Consider the following 26,533-nt stretch of genomic DNA (forward strand, 5'->3'; position numbering starts at 1 on the left):
AAAATTTGAATGTATTATCTGGGAGGTATAATACCCTCAAAAATCAACTAAAATCTTAACATAATCTATCAGGTTAGCTAATCGACAACTTTGAACAAATATCTATCATATACTTTGTATTTGCTAATAGGGCATAAGACCACAGATAGATGATATAAGCGGAGTAATTTGCAGCAAGATGAAGGGAAAGGTCAACTCTGTGGACCCTGTCAAGGTGGAAAGGCTTGGGTTAGGTGACAGTGCGGCATCCTGAAGAAGCTCAGGGAACAGGTTGGCACGGGTAGGCTCTAGAAGAGATAAGTAGCTAGAGAAAACCACAGGAAATAAAACCGAATTCTTATTCAAAAAAAAACAAAAAACAAGGAAGAAGGTGAGCACTTCTGCTACTGATACAGAAACATAAACTCAGATGTGTTACTTGATTGTCCTGAACCATTTTGCTATGCAAGACTCTGAACACAACTCTGAGAGAGAGAGAGGGAGAGAGAGAGAGAGAGAGAGAGCGCTCTGAGAGCTCCCTGGAGAAATGTTTCCTGCCAGGACACTGCAGTGCAGCACAATTCCTTACACTTGTAAAGCTGTTTAAACTTCCGTGTTTCTGTAATCTGTAACATACTGTGTGTCAACCTTGTGATGTAGGTATCACTCTGATTTTTCATAGATGAGCATGTTAAGTCTCAGAAGAGTTAGGTAAATAAAGTAAAACTATAATTCGAACAGGTCTTCAGACTAATCCTTTGTTTTTTTCCATAAACTGGAGTTTTCTAGAAACAACACATATATCTGTGAGTGTATGAGTGTGTGTATATGTAATATTTTACTGCTAAAGTAAAAGCCAATTAAAAATCTAGAGGTTTCTCCTATCCTCAAGGAAGTTTAATATATAGGGCTCTCTTTTTAATTATAATATATTAGCGACTGGTAACTTTAACCAAAAAACAAACAGTGCTAACCTCTGAGAAGTAAGAAGAAAAATTGCAAGAAAATTGTTCATGTTTGAGAAGTATGGTGTTAAATGCTATATGACACCTATCAACAGGATTTTTAAAACATACCTTTCTTTGTATTTGACAAAGCCCAGTGCAACTGGATGACTTTGACGCCTACATCAAGGATATGGCCAAAGACTCTGACTATAAATTTTCTCTTCAATTTGAGGTGAGTGAGTAAAGTTTTTCCTACCCTCTGTGGGCAGGGGAATTGGCAGCCTTGTACCAGTGTCATTCCCCTCCTCACTAGGCAGTGCTGGTGGTGTGGTTCATAATGGACCGGATGGTAACTGGGCTTGGGGGTACCTAATGTGCTGGTTCAGAGCCAGGATGTCAACCCTTAGTTAGGAAGTCAGGGTTTGGGTGGCACGAATGAAAGAAAGAAGAGAAGAGATGCAGGTACTGGGGGTGCTGGGGAGAACAAACATGGTAACAGGAGAAGTTTTCAATGGTAACATTGAAAACCAGGGGGATGGAAAGTGCAGGGAGAAAGCAAGCTGAGGATTGAGACCTGGAACAATTTCTCTTTCAGGGGATTTTTAGTGTGTTTCTCATGCCACTTAGGACACAGTAAGGGTGGATGATGGATGAATTGGACCCCTTTGTCTCCTGAGCATATAAGAGCCTGGTGTCTCTTTTGCTGTAGGACTCTTGGCATTCTACTGCACATGTCTTTGTGAGGTTTTGTTTTCTTTTCTCGGAGAAACTGGAGAAAGAGAATTACACATGCTTTGGGTAAAAGAGGAATAAAATTGGCAACATCTTTTTCTGAAGCACACATATTTCTTTGATTCCGAGAACATGTGTCAGAGTAGATGGAAAAGGGTCTAGGATCTCAGTAGTGTGAGGGATATAACTGGTCCTCAGGTTTTCTTCCCACACATTTCACAGCTCAGAACACAGTCTGGATAGCTTCCCATTCTTCAGGCTTCCAGCAAGGCTCAAGGAGACCAGGGAGAAGGGAAAGATAAAGTGACTTTTCTAAATTATGTCATTTTTTTTTAAAGCCGCTTAGCTGCTTTTCCTGTGAGACACCAGGTGGTAGAATGTAGCTGCTCTCTCCTCATTATCCATATTCATTTCTTCTTTCCTCACATCAGCCAAGGACAGCTTTGTTCTGCAAGAATCAGCAGGAATCCTGGTACGGATATCCATTCTAACAGGGCATTTAAGGATGAGAAGGATCTTATACATTATCAAATGCAAAGCCCCCAAACTATCACCTGTGTCATGAGAAATGCCACATAAAGCCTGGCTCAGTCATCCATTGTACGCAGGTGCATGAGAAGTTATAAATGCTACACCAAATGCTATAGCTCGAAGAACAGAAACTCAATTTGAAATGGAGATCTATGGTGAGGATGGCATTTCAGAAGAGTATACCAACGAAAGGAGGACGCTTTTTATAAGAAAACATAAGCCCAAACTCAGAAGAAAATAAATATCTAGATAATTCTGATAAAAATTATATTGTAGTTACACCTTCTATTTTTTACCTTTTTTTTTTTTTTTTTTTTGCGGTACGCGGGCCTCTCACTGCTGTGGCCTTTCCCGTTGCGGAGCACAGGCTCCGGACGCGCAGGCTCAGCGGCCATGGCTCACGGGCCCAGCCGCTCCACGGCACGTGGGATCTTCCCGGACCGGGGCACGAACCTGTGTCCCCTGCATCAGCAGGCGGACTCTCAACCACTGCGCTACCAGGGAAGCCCAGCCACAGTCTCTTAATTCCTACCAGATGATATGACCTTGGTGGAACAGCCAGGATCACTGCCTCTCCTGGAAGGATTAAGAGTACCCCCAGTTCATGTCATCAAACCCCAGTGTAACTATTACTGTGCTTCTGAATTGCATCATTATAAAAAGAAATTCAGTGAATCGTTTTCTGGTAAAAAGAAAATATTTTTTTCAGTTGTGAATGACAGAAATACAATTCAAACTAGTTTAGACCAAAGAAGAAGGGAGTTTGTTCAAAGGATAACTAAGGTATCTCATATAAGCAAAGGAAAGGTTGAATAGCTAAACCAGGAGGAGAGCAGGGAAGCAGCTCAGTCTCAGGAATGGCTGGAATCAGGGGCCACACACCTGAAGAGACCCCCTCTTTTTATTTCTCATTTCTACTTCTCTCTTTGTCTTGGCCTCACTTTCTTTGGCTGCAAACCAACCTCTTTCTCATAGTGGAAAATGCGACCGCAATCAGCCTCGGAGTATCACACCTATGGCTGCCAAAGGGAGTCCTTGACTGTCTTTCTTGTTTGTAGTTTAAAAAATAACAGGGGAGGATTCTGATTGGCTGGCATGGCTAATGATGTCTGCTCACACTGTCTGCAGCCTGGGAGGGCAGAATTACGGAAGAAAAGGACAGTTCTTATTGGTACCATGTGGATAAACCAGAAACCAAGAGCATTATACCCAAAGAGAGGACCACGCAATAAGTGATTAGATCTGAGCTTCAGCTGCTTCAAAAATGTGAAAAGTTGAATGGTCAATTTTATGACTAAATATTCAGTTTACAATATGCTGAGGGCTTCTATATATTCAAGGTATAAATGAACACATGCAAGCTTATTTCATAGGATTTATAACGCAGATAGGAATGTACCAAACTGAGAGTCCAAAAACCTGGATCCTCACTACTGCTTTGCCACTAATTAATATAGGAAAAAATCAGTTTCTCATCACCTCAGTTTCTTCATCTCTAGAATGGGTAAGTTGAACACAAAGTGGTTCTCAGCTAGACCTGTACCAGGCAGTGCCCTAGGGGGAGTTTGGGGGTGTGTGGTCATCCTAATGGCTTGGGAGTAGTATTTAACAGGGAAAGGGACAGCAATGTTAAGTGTTCTGCAATGAGTGGGACAGTCTCACACAATAAAGAATTGTCCCAAGCCAGTGGTATTCCATGGAGAGACACTGGACTAAATTGGGGACAAGGTTACATTTATAATTCTTACATATTAGTCAGGGTTCTCTAGAGAAACAGAACCGTTAGGAGACATATACATTTTATATATATATATATATATATATATACACACACACACACACACATTTATACATATATATACACATATATAATATATGTTAATTATATCATTATATAATTATATTATATGATTATTATATAATTATATTTTATAATATGAAGATCCTATATATGATAATACAATAGAAGATAGAAGCTGATAGATAGATAGATAGATAGATAGATAGATAGATGGAGAGATTTATTTGAAGGAATTGGCTCACACAGCTGTGGCAGCTGGCAAGTCTGAAATCTATAGGGTACCCAGGGACGAGCTGATGTTGCCACTCAAGTCCAAAGGCAATCTGGAAGTAGAATTCCTTCCTCCTCAGGAGACCTCAGTCTTTTAAGGCCTTCAACTGAGTGATGAGGTCCACTCACATTATGGAAGGTAATCTGCTTTCTCAAGTCTACTGGTTTAAATGTTAATTACAGCTAAAAAAATACCTTCATCCAACATCTAGACTGATGTTTGACCAAGCAACTTGGCGCTATGAGTAGCCAAGTTGACTCATGAAATCAGCCATCACTCCATGACCTGAAGACATGTTTAGTAATTTTTGTTTATTTTAAGGATATTTTTTCATATCCCTTTGTTCTTAGAACATCATTGGTCAAATATGTAATTTATTTGGTGCCAATCCTGATGTTGTATCTCTGCTCTGGTGAGAAAATACAAATTACTCTCCAGAAGTCTGTTTTAAATCACAGGCTCAGACTGTAGGTTTTGGACTAACATTTGCTTAAGCAGTGACCTAGTGGTCTGACTCACTTCCTTTTTCATTTGACAGCCTCCCAGGAATTGCCAACCTCCAACTCCACCCAACCGCACATCCTCAGGTTCAGTGTCAGAGTAACCCCATCTATTTTCAAAGACCCATTGTGCTTTCATACCTGACTTCAGGGTGAATGTCAAACCTTTCACGTGGCAGCCCTCAAATTTTCCTGAACTTGATAATTAATGGAGGCTTAAGAAAAAAAAAATGTTTCTTGCTCTAATGGGACCCCAAGAGGGTATAGAGATGGCTGAATCAATTGGGCTAGCTAAATTCAGTATCGGATAGTTATTTGTTCTGTTTCTATTAATGCTTAATACCTGTATTCATGTTGACACTGACATGGAAAGATCACACTCATATTGAGACATTATGTCATTTATAAACATCATGCAAATTGAAACTGTCTGGATTTACATGTATTACCAGTACCAGTCATACATGAAGCTCCACGAGTTGCTAATTTGCATTCACTGAATAAATTCCTTTTTCACTCTGTATCTGATTTCAGATCTGTTGGAAAGATTGATTATCCTTCTGATGAAAATATACATCTTTTCTTAAGGAGGTTTGGGACTCGGGGATTAGATTCAATTTCTCATTTCTATTGTCTCATGTTGAGAACGTTTCAAAAAGCCAGAATTTAGAGCTTGGAATCTCAGATCCCATAAGACATAGCACATATCGTTAATTTTGCCATTAATTTCTGTACTTTGTGTTTGATCAGGATGCTAGGAAAGCCCTCACTACCTTTGTTTGGAGATGTGGCTGCATAGGTTAGAACAAAACTATATCACTTGCCACATAGTTCATAGGAGATGATCTTTGATTTCTGGTAGTAGCTCCCATTTGTAGCTGTTTTTATTTTTATTTTAAACCTTAACTATTTATTTATTTATTCTTTTCTTGGCTGCGTTAGGTCTTCATTGCTGTGCACGGGCTTTCCCTAGTTGCGGGGAGCGGGGGTTACTCTTCGCTGCAGTGCGTGGGCTTCTCATTGCAGTGCCTTCTTTTGTTGTGGAACATGGGTTCTAGGCATGAGGGCTTCAGTAGTTGTGGCATGTGGGCTCAGGAGTTGTGGCTCACGGGCTTAGCTGTCCCGTGGCATGCGGGATCTTCCCAGACCAGGGATCGAACCTGTGTCCCCTGCATTGGCAGGCAGATTCTTAACACTGCACCACTAGGGAAGTCACTGTAGCTGTTTTTATTTGCGTTTCAGTCCAGTTCCCTGGAGATCTACCTGCAGCATTGCTGAAATAAGTCAACTCATACGCTCTACAGCAGTTCTTACAGAAGGGGTCTTACTTTTTTCCCAGACCTGAGTTTCCTCTGCTCTCATTCCTCATTGCCTAAGGTTTGGTCTCTGTTTCCAAGTGCCTGTACTAGTAATTTGTCTAGTGATTGGAACGTTACCCATCCTGGAGCCCAGGGCCCTACTAGCTATTGCTAGACGGTCCTGAGGTTGACATCCTTCTTACCCAGTATTACATCAGGTGTCCAAGTTTCCCATTCTTCCTTCAGAGTACCTGTTATAGGTGTCGGAGCCCTAATTGCGTAGTTCCCCAGAATGTGAACTTATTTGGAAATAGAGACATTGCAGATGTAATTAAGATGAGGTCATCCTGGAGTTGGGTGGGCTCTTAATCCAATATGTCTAGGGTCTTATGAAAAGATAGCCACGTGAAGACACAGAGACAAAGAGAGAAAATCCCATGTGATGACAAAGGCAGAGATTGGAGTCATGCACCTGCAAGTGAAGGAAAACCAAAGATTGCCAACAAACCATCAGAAGCTAGGAAGAGGTGTGCCCCTGTAGGTTACAGAGGGCATATGTCCCTGCTGACACCTTGATTTCGGATTTCAAGCCTTCATTATTATAAGATGATAAATTCCTGTTAAGCCAGCAGTCCCCAACCTTTTTGGCACCAGGGACCAGTTTCGTGGAAGACAATTTTTCCACGGCCTGGGGGTGGGAGTGGGGGTGGGGATGGTTCAGGCAGTAATGGGAGCGACGGGGAGCGGCAGATGAAGCTTTGCTCGCTCGCTGGCCCGCCGCTCACTTCCTGCTGTGCGGCCCGGTTCCTAGCAGGCCGTGGTCTGGTACCGGTCCGTGGCCCAGGGGTTGGGGACCCCTGTGTTAAGCCACCCAGTTTGTGGCACTTTGTCATGACAGCCCTAGGGAACTAATACAGAACATCACTAAATACCTTGCTCTAAATCCTTTCTTCTCCCTTTGTGTTTACCTGAAAAGTAACCAGCCATTGTCCTATCCCATTGGACCTTTCACTGGCCACAACACAGGTCACATTGTTTCTCCTGACTTGTCCTGTAGTCTAGTCATCTACCTCATCTGATTCTAATGTCCAACCTCATCCGAAAGTAAACAACAAATGCTTATCACCTGTTGACATTGTTACAGACTCTAAAGCCAGAATACAGCTTGTGCTCTTCCGAGAAGATGTGGTACATGTTACGGAATGAAGGTATACCCCACCTTCCCAAATTCATATGTTGAAGTCCAAGCCCCAGTGTGATGGTATAATTGGAGATGGGGTCTTTGGGAAGTGGTTAGGGTTAGATGAGGTCATGAGGATAGGGCCCTCATGATGAAATTAGTGCCCTTATAAGAAAAGACACTAGAGACCTTGCTTTCTCTTCTCCCCAACCCCACCACGTACACACAAAGAAGAGATCATCTGAGCACACAGTAATACGGTGGCCATCTACAAACCAAGAGAAGCCTCATAATGAAACCTACCTTGCCAGTACCTGATTCTTGGATGTCCTAGCTTCCAGAACTATGAGGAATAAATTTCTGTTTCATCCACCCAGCCTAAGGTATGTTGCTATGGCAACCCAGGCATACAGTGCGTGCGTTTGTGCCCCACTTTTCAAGACCGTATGCTTCAGACACAGCCAACACAACACGTACTGCCATTGGCTTCAGTGACTGTATCGGTTTCCTAGGGCACTGCCACAACAAATTACCATAATCTTGGTGACTTAAAACAACAGAATTGTACTCTCGCACAATTCTAGAGGCCAGATGTCCAAAATTAAAGCGTTCGCAAGGCCATGTTCCCCCTTTGAAGGCTCTAGGGGAGAATCCTTCTTTGCCTCTCTGGTGGCCCTGGGCGTCTTTGGCTTATAGCTGTGCAGCTCTAATCAATGCCTCATCCTCATATGGCTTCTCCTCTTCTCTCGTTTATAAGGACACTTGTCATTAGACTTAGAGGCCACCCAGATAATACAGGATGATCTTATGATTCTTAATTACACCTGCAAAGACTCTTTTTTCCTAATAAGATCACATTCACAGGTTCTGGGGGTTCCGACATGGACATATCTTTGGAGGGATCATCATTCAACACTATGGATGACTATGTAACCTAGAAAAAACCCCACAATGATAAGTTATATTAGAAAAAAAACTGGCAAAACAAAATTCAAAAATGACTTACGTTGGTTTCAGGCCATCACCTCATACTTCGCCTTCATGAAGACTGAAGCCTCTGGAGTTTCCATGTGGTTGGAAAAAAAATAACTGCAAAGCTACTGGGCTGGAAACTTAGTATTTGATTTTCCACTTAGTGACAGGCTGAATTACAAAAGATTGCAAGGCATTTTGTGTATACGTGCCATTCCTGCTTTGCTACAATTTAACTTTGGCAATTTACATTTACAGTATTCAGCCAATTAAGTCACTCTTAGCAACTTAGGGCATTTACAGCAGGGAGGCAACACACAATTAAAGTCCTATCAGTTAGTCAGCTTCCATATGTGCTCCAGCTCTCAGCCTCAATCTGTTTCCACAGTTTCTTTTGGTACCGGAGGGCTTTTCCTGTGGCTTATCCGTCTGTCCTCAAAGTGGGGCTTTACTGGGGGAGAGTTGTTCAGTTAGCACAAATGGCAAAGGAGGGAGAAATTATGGAGTCAGGCAAAGCTAAACAAACAAAGAATCATAATGGAAGCATTTCACAATCACGATCAATAGTGCTGCATTAATATTTATTGAGTTTAATCATTCCATTTGATAGTCACTATATACCAGTGAGGTATGGAAAAATTATTAGCCTTATCTTACAGATAATTAAACTGATGTTAACGAGAGTTGAGATACTTTTTCAAGACCCTGCAGTTTATAAGCGGTCCACCAAAATAAGCCAGATGTTTTGACAAACTATCTATAAAGACACTCCCCGAAGGAGGTAGATTTCCAAAATATTTTAAGCAATGGAAGCATCATTTAAGTACACTTATAGCTGCCAAGAGGAGCTAACCTAAAAATAACACTGATTTGGTTGAAGTTTGCTAAAAATAAATTTTGTTTCTTATAAGAATAATATAATCAGTCTTTGACAACCCTTTAAAATGGAAAAAACAGTTATAAAGGAAAAATGACAAGCTTCTGTTTAAGGGCATTTGGCAAGCAAGGGTTTTGCCCGAGATGAAAAAAAACTTCTAAATTTGTAAACTGAAGATCAAAGTCAGCATAGTTGGTCTTTTTTTTTTTTTAACATCTTTATTGGGGTATAATTGCTTTACAGTGGTGTGTTAGTTTCTGTTTATAACAAAGTGACTCAGTTATACATATACATATGTTCCCATATCTCTTCCCTCTTGCATCTCTCTCCCTCCCACCCTCCTTATCCCACCCCTCTAGGTGGTCACAAAGCACCGAGCTGATATCCCTGTGCTATGCGGCTGCTTCCCACTACTACCTTACGTTTGGTAGTGTATATATGTCCATGCCTCTCTTAAGATTGACTTCGACTTGGGCCAAGAGCTCGCAATTTTGTGAGCTTGGATAGCCAACAGTGATGAGAAATCAAAGGAAGAGAGAAATCTGGACAATTAGATCAGTTCATCCATGTTGACTGCAGCTTGCATTCCAATGCCATTAAACACACACACGCTAAACTACCAAAGAACTTCTATGTGGACGTAGCAGACATCCCAAGAACTGGGTGTCTACAACATTTGCTTTGCACGGGCACTTGAATCAAGACACTGAACGCACACACACCAAAAAAATTCCCTGCTCAATCTCTCAAAACATCATCAAATGTTTCCAACTCCCTTCAAAACTCTTTCAAAGACTTTCCAAAATTCTTCCCCCAGAGAAGTATTCCTCCAGCTTATGATTCTTTAAGGTAATAATTGGGAGGAATCATGAAGAATAGCATCCCATACACGTAAATTAAATTTCCAGCAAGTGGTGTCTCTACTTGTTCACTTAATAGTCTTACAGAAAAATGCATACTATATATGTAACCCCATTCCTAGATGGTTAGACAGACCGTTTACTAATATTGCCCTCGGATTTGTATGGGATTTGCTGCATTGGTCATGCGCTGCACAATTCCAGGGAGCACCATTTACGTAGACCACAGAATAATTGATGCCCCCGGAGAAATCCAGGTGGCTTGACTCCAACCCCTATTTCCTATCAGACACATGTCATAGAAGCTTAGAAACCCCCTTTTCCAGTAACATAGATTTTCTGAAGTATCTTTGTTGTCTGTTTATATAAAAATTGCTTTATCGGTGCACCTTCTGATAATAGAATTTATGAGTAATGATACACACAAACAGATACTTGGATGTTCCTATTTTCATGGAAGGGTTTGCCTACCCACTACTGCGTCATCCTTATTTTGGGGGTTTATTACCAGATTTTAGTGACTGTCAATCCTATATCTTGTAACGTGGAGAATGTGCCCTACTTCTTGTTCCTCACTCTCTCCTTTTCTACCTTCTCAAAAGCTCATCGCCTTCAGGAGAAATACCTACAATTCCTCATAGAATAGGAAATATTTATGCAAACTGCATACATTTCAGTTACCTTGTACCTCCAAAAATCTGAAACCTACTTCTGTTTTCAAATTCTCCATACTCCTGAGTGTACTGCACATAATTCTTACCTTCTCCAAGTGATCACTTAGCTATCCAAGGTCTTCATGTATTACATCAGTCAGCTATTACTGCAATAATGCTATATAGGAAACGACCTCAAAACCTCAGTGACCTACAACACTTATTTTTCTCACTTGTGGCTCTGTGGGACAGAGGAGATCATTCTACTTCAGGCTGTGGGTCAGAGTCAGGTCTGTTCCATGTGTCTTCTCATTCTGGGACCAGTAGCTTTCCTGGGCATGTTCTTTGCAAGCAGACGGCAGAAGCACAAGAGAGCAAACCAGGCTGAGCAAACACATTTAAAGCTTCTGATTGGACGTGAGTTCTACCCAACGTCACTGGCCAAAAGCAAGGTGGCAACAGTAGGATGGAGAAGTACGCTCTGCCCCAAAAGGGAGCCACTGTGACAGCGTAAAGCAAAGGGGGTGTGATAATTGTGATCATTCTATTAGAGGCAGGAAGTGAAGAATAATCCAGTATGAGCAATAAACCGATGTGAACAAGAATGCAATCCATACCATGTATGGGAATCTCAAATCTATTCTCTGTCATTTACAGGAGTTGAAGTTGATTGGACTGGATATTCCACACTTCGCTGCAGACCTTCCACTGAACCGATGTAAAAATCGCTACACAAACATCCTACCATGTAAGATTGTCAATAATGCCGATCCTACTCATGTCTTCCAAAGGCTGAAGGGCTGTTACTGAAGAGTAATCAGTTTCAGGGACCTCTGGCCAGACCCAGTAACGGTCTGTTATCTTCAAAGCCATCTCTGTGATTGCATTGATCACATTGGTGTTTGATGTCATTAGATCCTGTCATATGGAGGAAAATTTATTAATTATGCTTTTAAATAAATTGTATCTGAACAGAAAAGACCGACCATTTGGCTTTTTGGAGATCAAAAAGTATTCGCCAAATTAGGGGCAAGATAATCTGTGCTCATAATCTATTTTCAGTCAATTCATTGACAATGGAAGGAGGCAAATGGAAAGGGAGGCAAGGTGTGAAAAAAACCTCTCCTCTTACTTCTGGCAAATTCTGCCATTCCTTAGCATCTTGTAATAAAAGCAACATTCAAAGAACAAAATAATGCCATTTGCAGTGACACGAATGGACCTAGAACTTGTCATACTGAGTGAAGTAAGTCAGACACAGAAAGACAAATATCATATGATATCACTTACATGTGGAATCTAAAAAATAGGGTACAAATGAACTTATTTACAAAACAGAAATAGAGTCACAGATGTAGAAAACAAACTTGTGGTTACCAAGGGATAAGAGGGGGAGGGATAAATTGGGAGATTGAGACTGACATATACACGCTACTATATATAAAATAGATAACTAATAGGGACCTATGGTATAGCACAGGGAACTCTACTCAGTACTCTGTAATGGCCTATATGGGAAAAGAATCTAAAAAAAAAGAGTGAATATATGTATATGTATAACTGGTTCACTTTGCTGTACAGCAGAAACTAACACAACACTGTAAATCAACTATACTCCAATACATTTTTTTTTAAAAAAGCAACAAAGAAAAAGTAATATAAAGTACTTACAGGACAATTAAAATACCTTCCAATATAGATTTAACTTTCCTCTCTGCTACACTCTAGGGGGAGCTGGGAAAGAAGGGAAAAGTGCAAAGCTCTAGAAAAAGAACTCCCTCCTTTAAAAAGGTTCTTGACAAAATTAAATAGTATTATCATTACATACACATTTCAGGATTTACTTTTTTCATGTGAAGTCCGTTTACAAAAAGACCATCAACTCCATCTTCTCTTCTCAAGGCTTCCCCAAAGTAGTGAATTCTCTGGATGTCCCTGAGTGAAATGGAAATCTTGTGTTTAGGCTACATTCTATGGCCTTCCACGCAACCTACCAAATATTTAAGTTCCTGTACATATTCTCCACGATCCCCCAAAAACCTGGAGACCACTCTTTCAAGGACAGGAGGGCTGAGGGGAGGAAATATTGGTGGGGAGATGTTTATATATTTATTTAAACCAGAAGCTAAGATTGAGATAGGCTAAAATATTGAGCTAAAATAAATTTTATCTACCTAGCCTATCACTGACCGATTTGACTTGGCACTGAGTACAGCTATTGGGTACAGAATTGTCCTGACAAGTCTTCCTTCCGCTCTGATTTTTTTTTTTTCTGGTTCATTTGTTTTGTTTTATATCTGTTAATCCCGAACTCCTAATTTATCCCTCCCCACCCATTTCCCCTTTGGTAACCATAAGTTTGTTTTCTTTTTGTGAGTCTGTTTCTGTTTTGTAAACAAGTTCATTTGTATCTTTTTTTTTTTTTAGATTCTACATATAAGTGATATCACATGATATTTGTCTTTGTCTGACTTACTTCACTTAGTAAAATAATCTCTGGGTCCATCCGTGTTACTACAAATGGCATTATTTCATTCTTTTTTATGGCTGAGTGATATTCCATTGTGTACATATACCACATCTTCTTTATCCATTCTTATGTTGATGGACACTTAGGTTGCTTCCATGTCTTGGCTACTGTAAATAGTGCTGCCGTGAACATTGGGGTGCGTGTATCTTTTTGAATTAGAGTTTTCATTTTTCTGGATATATGCCCAGGAATGGGATTGCAGGACCATATGGTAACTCTATTTTCAGTTCTTAAGGAACCTCCATACTGTTCTTCATAGTGGCTGCACCCTTCCACTCTGACTTTAATATTTTTCTCCTTATGCTTTACAGATGACTTTAGCCGAGTGAGATTAATCTCCATGAATGACGAGGAAGGTGCAGACTACATCAATGCCAACTACATTCCTGTAAGTAATCAAAATTAAAAATTTTAAAAATCAGGCATCCAAATTCTAACCCAGCCAGAGGAAGACTATTAGGGTTTCAGGGATGTGTCAAACAGTTCAATAGAGAGCCATTCTCCACTAAGCACTCCAACTCTAAAGAACAGTTTCCATTATTCCATTTTAGAATAAAGAATAGGGAAAAAGGGCTTCCCTGGTGGCGCAGTGGTTGAGAGTCCGCCTGCCGATGCAGGGGACGCGGGTTCGTGCCCCGGCCGGGAAGATCCCACATGCCGCGGAGCGGCTGGGCCCGTGAGCCATGGCCGCTGAGCCTGCGCGTCCGGAGCCTGTGCTCCGCAACGGGAGAGGCCACAGCAGTGAGAGGCCCACGTACCGAAAAAAAAAAAAAAAAGAATAGGGAAAAAAAGAAGCCCAGAGACTAGTAATATACAAATTTCTCTGAAAAAGATTAGTGAAATTGAAAGTAGATCATTATACTAAAGATCATCTTTCTTGTGCTTAAATGTCAGTGTCAGCAACCAAACTCAAAGGGCTCCACCTGAGCACCTGTGCTTTTAAAATGTATCTGTAAAGACAGTGGTTGTTATTGTAAAGACGTGTGGGTGTGATTTCTAGGCTCCCCCCTCCCCAGAATGTGTCCAATCGTATGGATTTATACAGTCAGCTACTATGACTGCCTCCTTGATGAAAAAAGGAGAAAACATTTCATACATGCATGATCCCTTGCCATTTTAATCCCAGTAAATTTTCAGTTTTTTCTCATTTGTGTGAAACGGCATTTGGTGTTGACTGTAGCTCCTTAGGTGACAACTTTGTCACTTACCTTCCAGGGATACAACTCACCCCAGGAGTATGTTGCCACACAGGGGCCTCTGCCTGAAACCAGAAATGACTTTTGGAAGATGGTCCTACAACAGAAGTCTCAGATTATTGTCATGCTCACTCAGTGTAATGAGAAAAGGCGGGTAAGTGCCTAGTGGGGTCAGCCCCACTTAGCAGCGAAGCCTGTACCAGCCACTGCCATGGATTAAATGCCTACTGTCTATTGGAAACCATTCCACTTGCTTCATTCTTCATCCTCACAATAATCCTATACAATGCTTCAGAGGCAAGTCATTCGCTTTCCCTAAATGAGTACAGACTATTTCCTCCCTAGCCTGTTTGTTTTAAAAGGTTGTGCTATTGTCCCCTCAGGTGAAATGTGACCATTACTGGCCATTCACGGAAGAACCCATAGCTTATGGAGACATCACAGTGGAGATGATCTCAGAAGAAGGGCAGGATGCCTGGGCCTGTAGACACTTCCGGATCAACTATGTAAGTCACAGAGTGTGGGTTCCGGAGCTGTTCCCATGCTGAGGGAAGCCCCAGGGTCAGGAGACCAATCCCCCTTCATGGGAGACCATGAGCACCTCAGACTTGTCAACATGGCTTCCTCCAAGAGGAAAATCCCAAGTGTAATGTGCTTGTTTCCTAACTCCTCGAGAATGGTGTGGATTAAATACTTATCCTGGAGAGCCCGAGGAGATGGAATCAGAAGGCTACACCGTTCCATCTCAGATTTCAGCCAGGGTCATAGAAGACACGGTGACCCACTGCTCACCAGGCGTGGCTGAGGAGAGAAGTGTTGTCATACTTACATTAACCATATATGGGTATATTTAGGATATACAAGCACCTGCATTATAAATTAAAATTTAGTTTTAGATGTAGTGGTTTGGGTTTTATTTCGCTTTGTTGGGCTTTGTCCCTTACTTTTTTGTAGTTTGGTTTTTATTATCTCTAAGCTACTTCTGGACCTTAGTAATCATGGTTTCCTAGCTCTTTTGAAATGCTATTGAATTCTGATTGTTAGAATGTCAGAAAAGTCTATTTTTTCCTGTAAGGACTGCTACATCTCTGCTGACAGGCAGGCTAAGTTTTACTAGTATTCTCCCCTAAACATGGTCTCTGTTGAGGACAAACTTAATACTAAAGTCCTCATTAAAATGTGCTTCTCTGCTTAGAAACAACATTTTCTCACAGTGTAGATCAGAGGATGAACAAAAGACCCTGCTTCGTGAAGTCCATGAGCTAAGAATGAATTTTACCTTTGTAAAAGCTGGAAAAAATTAAAAGAAGAATAATATTTCACATGAAATATTATATGGACATTAAAAAATTCCAATTTCAATGCCCATAAATAGCATTTTATTGAAACATAGCCACAGATTTGTTTACTGATTTCCTATGACTCTTTCTATGCTACATCAAGCTTGAATAGTTGCCACAGAGACTGTATGATCCACAAAATCTAAAATATTTACTATCTGCCCTTTACAGAAAATGCTTGATGACCTTAACATAGGCAATGGAAACAAGGATCGTTCATTATCAGTGCAACCCAAGCACTCATTAACTCGCCATTTATTGATATTTACAAGAAGCAAATCACTTCTTAACCACTACTAGTTAACAATGGCTTTTGCTACATTGAGAATTTAGGCAAATCCCAGTGTAACTGTTAACAGACTGCTCCAGGCTGTTCCACCTCTCTGAAATGCCCATCTCCTCCTGTTCCTCAAGCACACTCCTACTCAGAATTTCAGCTCAAGTGTTAGCTCCTTTATCAAGCCTTCCCTAGTCTCAAAAGACCTTTCTCCCTTTCCTCTCCTGCTCTAGTTTCATATATATCACTCCATCACTGTGCACCATACATGGTTATAATTCTCTCATTTCATGTCTGCCTTCCCATCTCCCCCCACCCCATGTACTGTAATGGACTCAAGTATCCTGTTTTAATAATCCTTGTAATCCTAACCCTTAGCCACTTAATAAGTCTTCATGGCATTAATAAATCAGTGAATGAATGAATGTTTTCAAAAATAATAAATCACTTAGAAAACATCAACAGACTTAGCCATCAGAGAAAATGTTTGACAATCTCAATTCCATGTGAACTCTCCTTTCTTTCTTGGATATTTTACCCAGGAAGCCGGTATAAACTGCTATACAAATACAGAGTAAATCTTTCCCTAGGTTTTGCATCTGGGAGAAAAAAGTTGCAAAGCAAAAATAAGGTCTGTTCCCTTGACTGGGAGAAGTGACATCGATCACTGTGTGATCAATACTATGTCCTTGTCCTTGGTCTTAAATAATAACTTTTCAATGACAACCACGTGAAGGGCTTGAAACATAGGAATAAAAACGCTGAATAGTAGACGTTTCTGGTTTTTATACAGTAGTTGCAAGCATCTGATCCCAGAGCGCCCCCTTTTGGCCATAAACAAGTTGAATCTAAATTTTAAGCTCCTGCAATGAAGGTTAAATTACCAAAGAACATTGTGCTGTGCCGATGAATACCTTTTTCTATTTTTTTCATTTTTTGCTTATATACTTCTTTATTCCCTCCATGTTGATATGTGGAAATTTTCAGAGTACAACCAGATAAAATTACACAAGTGAGGAAATCAGAGTATGAGAAATGTTGGAATGGTTAAGTAAGATGTAACCAGCAGGGTTTTCTCATTTAATAGGAAAGGAGGAAAATGACTATAACGCAAAATTTGTCACTTTCCAGTACTTGAAACTTGGCATGAAATGAGTAAGAACTGGAGACTAAAAACCAGGAAAAACCTGTTTGTTCCCATTACTTGTGCCTCGCTATTCAGCTGACAGGAATCACCCATCTGATACAAGACCTCTGCCCTGCAGCTGCAGAGAGACTAATCACAATTTAAAGCCTTCTTATTTTTGAACCACCTTGCATATTTTAGCTGGATACATTTTCAGATACATTTTAGAATATATGTATTCTAATATAGTTATATATATAGGTATATATATGTATGTATGCGTGTATATGTATATATTCTGTCAATGAAAATAACCAGTAAACAATCTACAATAGGAATATTTATTTGAACCAAACTGAGGACTATAGCCTTGAAGACAGCCTCTCAGGTAACTCTCAAGAACTGCCCTAGAGAAGTATGATTTTCAGCACAGTTTTCTATCTTGTCAGAACAAAGAATATTAAACAAGTCAGGGATACATTCCTTCAAGATTTCAAAGAAAACCCAGATCAGCACACACACAGCAAGCCAGTATGGCTTTGACACCTGGGAAGGGATTCTTACCACGGAAGGAGGACCAGCATGGGCATCCCAGGAAGAGGGGCATTTATCTTTATTCTCAACATGGACATTCTTTACTTCCGGCCAATGCGCCCTTTTCTTTAATAATTAAAGCAAGTGTACAATGTATGTTTGATAGGCCACAAACAGGCCATTCTGGTTAGCATAAAATTCAAGTTAACTCATGTATAACCCAGAATGGTTTCCCGTACTTCAATATGTAAACATTTCTTTTATCAAAACACACATATCCTACAATGTATGAGTCTTGTGCTCAGCCTGTGATCCTCATTTGGAAAGAGCGAGCATTTTCGTGATTTTTCTGGGCAACCAAAGTTATCTGGGGATAGAGTATCCTTAAATCCTCCGGGTGTTGAGTAATTCATTCATTCTGCACAATTTATTATGCTTGAGTTACTTTCTTGCCATACTTCCTGAGGACAGCAGTGAGGTTGGCCAGCATCTTTGTAGATTTCATGTTCCACGTGTCGAAGACAAAGCCCTTGAACTCGCTCATAGAGAGAGACATTGCGTATGGCTGGGGACATGTGGCCTTAGGCCAAGGAGACAGTGGGTCTAGTTGAAGTGCTGACATTTATATTTATACAAATATTATTATATTTGTATTTATACATTTATTTATATTTCTAATTTCGACCTCACCCAAGACCAGTGACACTTTGAAATTCATTTCTCTCTAATACCTGAAAACCTAAACTTTAACTCCAAACTCATAGCCAGACCAAATTCTTCCAAAGTATGATATAGTATTCTATCTCCTGAGTGGATTCTAGGGTCTTAGCAAATTTGAGGGGTGAGGGATGCATTAGATCTTTGTGAGGCTTGGATTTGGAATATTTCTGATAGTTGATAGCAAAACTTTATGCTTATCAATTAGTAGGGACTTAAAGAAGTAAATCTTGGAGGACGCACATCCTAGCTGATATTTACGCAGGTCAGAGGGAACAACAATATATTTGGTACACGGGTTCATATGAATGGGAAAATATACAAAACATACCCATTTACTGGGATTCCCAGAACCACCCATTGAAATGCACTGAGCTGGATGACAGCCAAGTGGTAGTAATTATGCTGTAGTAGTGATGAGGATATCTAACAGATACCACCCTTCACAAACACAATCACACTTAGTCTCCGCAACAACCCTTGTTAAAGATATCATGAGACCATTTTCGAATGAGAGAACACTGGTATTCAGCGAGTTTGTCTTCGTCTTCCCCTAGCATCCGATCCCAAGACACGGATTGTTATATAGGGGATTTTTTGAAAGTGTAATGTTGGGTAAAATCTGTCCAGGAACAAAGGAAGCAGGATAGGACAGGAGAGTTGTCCCATCTTGACTTTTTGTGCCCCAGTATCGATCACTCATTAGCTGCAGGCTGCCCTCAGCCTGAGAACGCCATCTCTTAGGCACTTCCCAGCAAGGTAGCTCCCTTCAGTGGGAGACGCCTGTGAAGAGTGGGGTGCAGCTAGATGCTATTAGCAGCATCAGGGAAAGGGGGTGCAACAGCCTGGCCCAGTGGACCCAAGCGGGTCACCAACAGAATCTTTCAGTATTTAATTCATCGCCCAGAGCTGATGTAACTTCTAAATGGCAGAGCCGGGATGCAAACCCTGATCTGCTTGAGCTCTTATCGCTACAGAGGCATAGATTAGCCTATTTATCCTACTATCTGAAGCTTTATACAATTAGTATTTTTTTTTCAGGGCCTGCTTTGTGCCAGACACAATGCTGAGAGCTGGAAAGGGAGATCTACTGACCAGGAGTGAAATGTGGCTTTACCGTCGCTTGTGAGCTGCTTCCGAGGCCTGAGCCATCCTGACGGGGGACTGAGAGGTTAACACTTGTTTTTCTCCTACAGGCTGACGAGATGCAGGATGTGATGCATTTTAACTACACTGCGTGGCCTGATCACGGGGTGCCCACGGCCAATGCTGCAGAAAGCATCCTGCAGTTCGTACACATGGTCCGACGGCAAGCGACCAAGAGCAAAGGCCCCATGATCGTGCACTGCAGGTAACCTCATCAAATGCCTTGTCGGTTAGAAATCATGGAGGAAGTTGCCCCCCATTAAACCACTGATCGGACTGAATGAACAGTTAAATGAATTATGATTTTTTTAAATGTACGATTAACTGAAGTCTTATTAGATACATGATTTACTTATAATACAGCTATTTATATCCTGTAGTATATGAGATTAATAATATTATTGCCATTATCAGATTAAAAAAAAAAAAAAACCTAAGGAGTAGAAAGATTAAGGGAGTCACAAAAGTTCACGCACCCAGAAAATGAAGGAGTTAGTATTCAAATCTAGACGCACCGGTCTCCAAAGGCCAGGCTTTTAAGCACCAGGTGATGGTGCCCTATCCTACCAAGGATTCTGTGGGGTTTATAACAGAGCCAAATACAAAGTCAAATTAAAACTAGCCCATCACAACCCAGAGTAATGTAAATAGACATAAAACGCAAGTTGAAGGAAAGGTGAAATAAAAACATTCAGCTCATGAAGATAAACATATTTGCTAGGTTTCCCTTCCAGATTACCTCTAAATTTCCAGATGGTGCAGACAAAAGGGGCTATATGATCTACTGCATTATCAAAAATCAAGGACCACGCTAATCCCTTACAGAAAGAGTTATCTTTGAATTTAAGCTTTCTTTCCTACCATGTGAACAAAGTTCCATCAAAACCCAGCAGTGTCAAAAAAAAAAAACAAACAGCAGTGTGACGTAATGTCGTTGTGACGTGTTTATGCAGCCTCAGAAGAGCCGGGGATGTAAATGCACTCCTGTTGTGTATCAGCAGTAGAAGCGGAATAAAGCTGTCAGAGGAGGCCTTGGCAGCCAATAATCCTGGATCTAGTACCTTGGTCTGTGAACTAGAATGGCTAAGGGTGTGTGTGTGTGTGTGTGTGTGTGTCTGTGTGTGTGTGTGTGTGAGATAGAGAGAGAGAGAGAGAGAGAGAGAGAGAGAATGTGTCTCCCTGGAAAGAAACTACCAAGGTTCTGATTAGGGAGACTACCCTTGCTGCCAGTCATTCCCAGGTCAAAAGTTTTGCTTCACCAGATGAAATTATCTCATCTCAAAATGGTTCTTTCCAAGAGCAGAAAATAAAGCTGCTCGACCCTGGGGTCAAACACATGGACTCCTTTCACGCACGTAGCAGGGTAGCAGGTATAGTTCTGGATGTGACTTTGCAAGTGTTCACCCAGACACAGAACGTTTTATCTGAGAAGATAAGTCCTAAGAGGGAAGAACTGTCTGGTAGAAGAAGCAAACCATGGCTCTGAACTCATGGTTTTTCCTGTTGGATTTCTCTCCCAGCAAATCCCACATGTAAATTGGTTTTGATTTCTATTTCCTCATATTCCCTCATAATCCGGAGTTCACTTCAGTCTGTGAGTGATTGGAGGAAAAGGACGGCTGACTTTAGCTGTAACCCTGGGGACTGTGATGGAGAATAGGTCAGCCCATATCACTCCACTTCCCTCTATGCTCTGAGCCCTGGGATTTGGGGACTGGGAGAGACTGGGTCCAAATATTAAATCTGATTTTGAGGCAACTATCTGGGAGAATGAAGCAGACTAGCACCCACTAGCAGGGCGGATGCACTTTAAGGAAGGTCTGAGACAATGAACTTGACCTAGGGCTGAAGACGCACAAATTACCAAGGCCCCAGCCCTAGAACTAGGGTGTGGACATCTCAACTAAACTTTCTAGCTGGGTGTGAGGGCTTAACTCTGAGGCTACTCGGAAGACTGGAATTGTTTACGTTTATCAGCTCCCTGGGGGGCCAGACCTGACTGTCCAGGAGGCTCCACATGGAATCCTTACTTTCCTAAGGAACAGAAACCCTGGGGGGCGGGATGGGCAGGTGTGGCCAAGGCAGACCCACAGCTCTCTAAGAGAGGTAGCAGTGGTAGAACTGTGATGTTAGGAGACACATCAACCACAGCTGCATACTCAAACAACAGTTAAGGGGGAAATATTGTCAGTTTAGTCTTTTTTTTCAATGATGCTACATGTAGTTTTGGTGTGTTTTTGGTTTTTGGTTTTGGTCTTTTTTCATCGCCAATTTGTTTCCAACGGTGTAGAAGCGCTAAGTGATGTGCTGTCGGAACCTCTTTTTCAGTGCTGGAGTCGGTCGGACAGGAACATTCATTGCCCTGGACAGGCTCTTGCAGCACATTCGGGATCATGAGTTTGTGGACATCCTAGGGCTGGTGTCAGAAATGCGGTCATACCGGATGTCTATGGTACAGACCGAGGTAGGAACATAATCACAGGTATTTTTAAATTTGCCCTTGACTGAAAAACTTCCCATTATTCAATGGCATATGTCAAAACCATTGTCTTGATTTTTTTTTTTTGCATCTGCCGTTCCCAGTTTCTTATTGTGCACATTCAAACTGCTCCAAGGTATAAAAGAAACAGATATTAGTCTCTAGAAATCCATTTGGTGTACTGTGCCCGCACTTTTATTGGTGTTACAGGCTCTTCAGTAACCCAGAGCACATGGGTGTATCTATAATGGAATAAAAGCTCTTTGAACAGACTGAGAGTTCGGTGAGGGTGACAGCCATCTGGGGAAATGCCACCAAGTGGAGACTTTAAAACCGATGTGATTTAATTTCTATATAAAATGCTAGATTTGACTCAATAAGTTTGTCATTAGTTTGCCGTTCATATGGCTCAATTCACTTTTGATGATAATATGGGTTGACTTTGTGCTTTGTGATGAAATAAAATCCTTACAATTTTAAGGATTTCCAGCCTCTCATCTACCAGCACTGCCAATCCCTTGAGCTAAATGAATGGAATCGTCATTGTAACAACACAGAGGCATCCCCAGAAATATTCACCAGCGTTACGTGCTTCCCTTTCTCCTCTTCTCCCAGGTACTCTCCACCGCAAAGCCTTAAAATGCACTCAGGCTGGAGTGGCAGCCGCAGACAGACGGCATCACGCTGCCTCAGAGCAGCAGTGGGTGTGCACCAGTGTGCGTTCACAAACCTAAGCACAATAGTTTCTTCGTAATCCTAGTCACCCAGCCGTACTCGCAACTTCTTAGCTTCAGGCGAACACTAATCCTTTTTCTCGAGGAGTGTGTGCGGGAGGAACACTTATGGACTGGAACCCAGCCTGGCCCTGACCTCTGACTCAGTTCCCAAGGGATTAAAACCTGCCTTAATCTTCCTCACGTTTTTCCCAACAAACACCACTAGATGTCAGTATAACGCAAAAGTCCACAGTCCGGGCTGCCGTCTCAATGCTTCCGGGTTCCCCTTTCCCACCCTTTTTACTTTTCCTCCTGCCTCCCCATCCTGTCTGACCAAGGCTTGGCACAGACGTTCCAATCTGTTCATTTCTGAGCTCTAGCAAGATCATAGCACTTTGGAAAGAGTAGCTCATTCACATTCAGTTGGCTCAGGGATGATTAGGAAGCAAGACATCTATGAGTGTGCTCACTTCCTTGAGATCACTCACATTCCAGTCCTGCTACCTTCTAATTTACTACTGTGGAGACATAGACATTATCCTATTATCATAAGTTTAAAATGTCCTGGTTTCCCAGACAAGCCCAACTACCTAGTGATTAAATAGTGTGTTATGGGGATTCCCTGGTGGCACAGTGGTTGAGAGTCCGCCTGCCGATGCAGGCGACACAGGTTCTTGCCCCGGTCCGGGAGGATCCCACATGCTGCGGAGCGGCTAGGCCCGTGAGCCATGGCTGTTGGGCCTGCGCGTCCGGAGCCTGTGCTCCGCAACGGGAGAGGCCACAACAGTGAGAGGCCTGCGTACCGCAAAAAAACGAACAAAAAATACCTGCGTTATGAATCTGTCCATATTTTTGGCTTTCACTTCCATAAATCTATATCCCCCTATGTGATTAAAACTCTCTATTATGTATATTGATCTCCAAGCTTCAAAGGGCCACTCCTTATTTTAAGTATTTTGGATTTGATGAACTGTCTGCCCCCACTGACTTAATGCATACCTTTTATAATTTTATAGACTGTGATTACAGCCTGTTGGCTTTCAACTTTCCAACAACAGAATCCTAATCCCTTTTTCAAAAGTCTACCTTCACATGGTAGACCCTCTATCCAATTTTCAGTGCCATTATCTTTCTTCATGTGTGGTAATCCCAGGACACCAGGGCCACCACCATGTGCCTTTCTGTAAAGCTGAGAAAAAGTTGGGTTTTCTCTGTAACTTCCTTTCCTCACATTTTGATTGCTTCTTTGTTTATGGTAGTATTTTAGGTTGACATCTCCAGGGAAACAGTCTTTTTTAAGTACGATATCCCTTCCCTGAACTCTCGTGGGAAAATTCAAAGTCAGCAGAAGAGGCAGAGGCCACCACGGGTCACTTATTTTTCCCAACTGTTCCAGTTCACTCTTGAGTTCCCTCAGGATTTTGCAGCGATCCTCTCTGGTTCAAGTTATTTATTTATGTCGGTTTTGTCAATTGTGTCTGGAACCACTCGTCCAATGATTTACCTCTGTTTTTCCTCATTCCTCTGCTCTTCATAGTTCAACCTGTAACTTGAATGTTAGGATTTCCTTAGCATCCTCCTTGAGCTCATTCACGCCCCAGTCCTGCTGCCTCCTAGTTTACTGATGCTAATAATAAAGAGCAGAGTAAAAAATTATTTTTCTTCATCATCCCAGAGCACTCCTTTGACACTAATGGTTTTCAAGAGGCCAGAATGATTCTCCAGCGGAGTCGATGTATATACAGAAACCACAGTGTGTTGTGTACAGGTTACCTCCCGTGCTCGTTTTTCATTTTCCTATGCCCTCTTGACGGCCCATTGCCTTGATTCTAGTACCCCACCCCCTCTACAAACAGCAGAAGTCACTGATTAATTTGACCATATCCTCAGATGCATGTTTCAGGTCCCTGCAACATGCCGCATGGGCCGTATTTTGATGAACCCTTTCCCCCTTTCTCAGCTGACCAGGCACGCCGTGTGGACCCCTGCACAAGAGGAGCAAGGGGTAGTCAGAGAGTAGGGTAGTCAGGCCAGACCCCGAAATAGGCCCGGGACCAACCCTGACCACTGTACAACTCACTTCACCTCTCGAATCTCCCATTCCGATGAACAGATACACCCTACTATATATAAAATAACAAACAAAGACCTACTGAATAGCACAGGGAACTAGACTCAGTATTTTGTAATAACCTATAAGGAAAAGGATCTAAAAAAAGAAATAGACATAGATGTATGTATAACTGAATCACTTTGCTGTACACCTGAAACTAACACAACGTTGTAAATCGACTATACTTCAATTTTTAAAAAATTAAATAATAGGACTTCCCTGGTGGCGCAGTGGTTGAGAGTCCGCCTGCCGACGCTGGGGGCATGGGTTCGTGCCCCGGTCCGGGAAGATGCCACATGCTGCAGAGCGGCTGGGCCCGTGAGCCATGGCCGCTGAGCCTGCGCGTCCGGAGCCTGTGCTCTGCAATGGGAGAGGCCACGGCAGTGAGAGGCCCACGTACCACAAAAAAAAAAAAAAAAAGTTAAACAATAAAAATATGTATTTTTAAAAAGCTCCCATACTTCATCTGTAAAACGTGAAGGACAACGTTCATTAGTTGTTTGTTGTAAAGTATACTTCAGGTGAACCGATATCATCAAGATACGTGCTTTGAAATTGTGAAGTGCCACATGTGGATGGCCTTCGCCTCTCCTGGGCGCTTTTCTATTTTTATCAAAGGTTTTCTTTAATTTTCCTCTAATAGGCTTTCCCTGGAGGTCAGGCCTTGCTTTGAGCAGCTGCTTCTCCTTATCGGCAGCCTCCTGATTTCTCAGGAACTCTCAGAGATGCGTCTGTAAATAGTCTTTTATTTACTTTTCCTGTGGCCTAGCTACTTTATTTACTTATTTATTTAGACACAAAGTTTGGCCACTGCGTAGGTATGGGTTGAGAAACCAGGCAGTCTCTGTCCTTATCGATGCTCTGTGCTTGACTCAACATCAGAAGCAATGGAGGGATGTGTCATAACAAGAAAGGGAAGCTCAGTTACTGATGTGATGTTGTCACAATTTAAGGGAATGTATTTTCCCCAAATTTTGTTGAAAAATACATGTGAGTCCAGGGAAGTTTGAAGTATTTAATTTTATCCTTTGTATGAAGTTGTCATACAAAAGGTCCTTGAAATCCTGTGGTTATCTTAACTGGTTCTTATTTAAAGGTTATTTTTAATGATATTACTTAGAAACTCCGGCAAATAAGGAAAAAGGAGAAATGACCTTGACTTCATGGCATAAAGACAGCTACTCTCCATATTTTGGCGTACCTCATCTCGGCCTTCATTCAAGTATAATGTTCACACAATTGTGCTCATATGCCCTATACACATATGCTAATTTTACATTCTGATTTTTCACTTAATATTTTGCTACCTGTATCATCCCAAATTGCCTAAAACTCTATAACTCATTTTAGAGACTGAATACTGTTTCATTTTATTTATTTATTTTTCTTTTATTTATATTTTTAACTTATTTTATTTATTTATTTTTGGCTGTGTTGGGTCTTCATCGTGGTGCACGGGCTTCTCACTGCAGCGTCTTCCCCTGCTGCAGAGCACAGACTCCAGGCGCGTGGGCCTCAGTAGCCGCGGCACGCAGGCCCAGCAGCTGTGGCTCGTGGGCTCCAGAGCACAGGCTCAGTAGTTGTGGCACACGGGCCCAGTTGCTCCGCCGCATGCTGGATCCTCCCGGACCAGGGCTCGAACCCGTGTCCCCTGCACTGGCAGGCGGACTCCCAACCCCTGGGCCACCAGGGAAGTCCCATACTGTTTCATTTTAGATATGCTGTTGCTTACTTAAAACATTCTCCTTTTTATAGGAC

The 26,533-nt window shown here is 41.7% G+C and overlaps 1 protein-coding gene across 4 annotated transcripts in view; it reads left to right on the top strand.

Annotated features, from left to right (window-relative positions):
• Positions 1 to 26,533, top strand: part of PTPRO (protein tyrosine phosphatase receptor type O) — a 229,480-nt gene that overhangs the window by 199,146 nt on the left and 3,801 nt on the right. For all 4 annotated transcript variants that reach the window (XM_067695776.1, XM_067695774.1, XM_067695777.1 and 1 more), the window contains 7 exons: positions 1,077 to 1,158; positions 11,259 to 11,349; positions 13,443 to 13,519; positions 14,347 to 14,481; positions 14,711 to 14,833; positions 19,518 to 19,672; positions 21,796 to 21,931. In XM_067695776.1, the coding sequence (XP_067551877.1) occupies positions 1,077 to 1,158; positions 11,259 to 11,349; positions 13,443 to 13,519; positions 14,347 to 14,481; positions 14,711 to 14,833; positions 19,518 to 19,672; positions 21,796 to 21,931 (799 nt within the window). The remainder of the gene's footprint in view (positions 1 to 1,076; positions 1,159 to 11,258; positions 11,350 to 13,442; positions 13,520 to 14,346; positions 14,482 to 14,710; positions 14,834 to 19,517; positions 19,673 to 21,795; positions 21,932 to 26,533) is intronic.

Source organism: Pseudorca crassidens, chromosome 11 (genome assembly GCF_039906515.1).
Source record: "Pseudorca crassidens isolate mPseCra1 chromosome 11, mPseCra1.hap1, whole genome shotgun sequence".
NCBI classification, from domain to species: Eukaryota; Metazoa; Chordata; class Mammalia; order Artiodactyla; family Delphinidae; genus Pseudorca; species Pseudorca crassidens.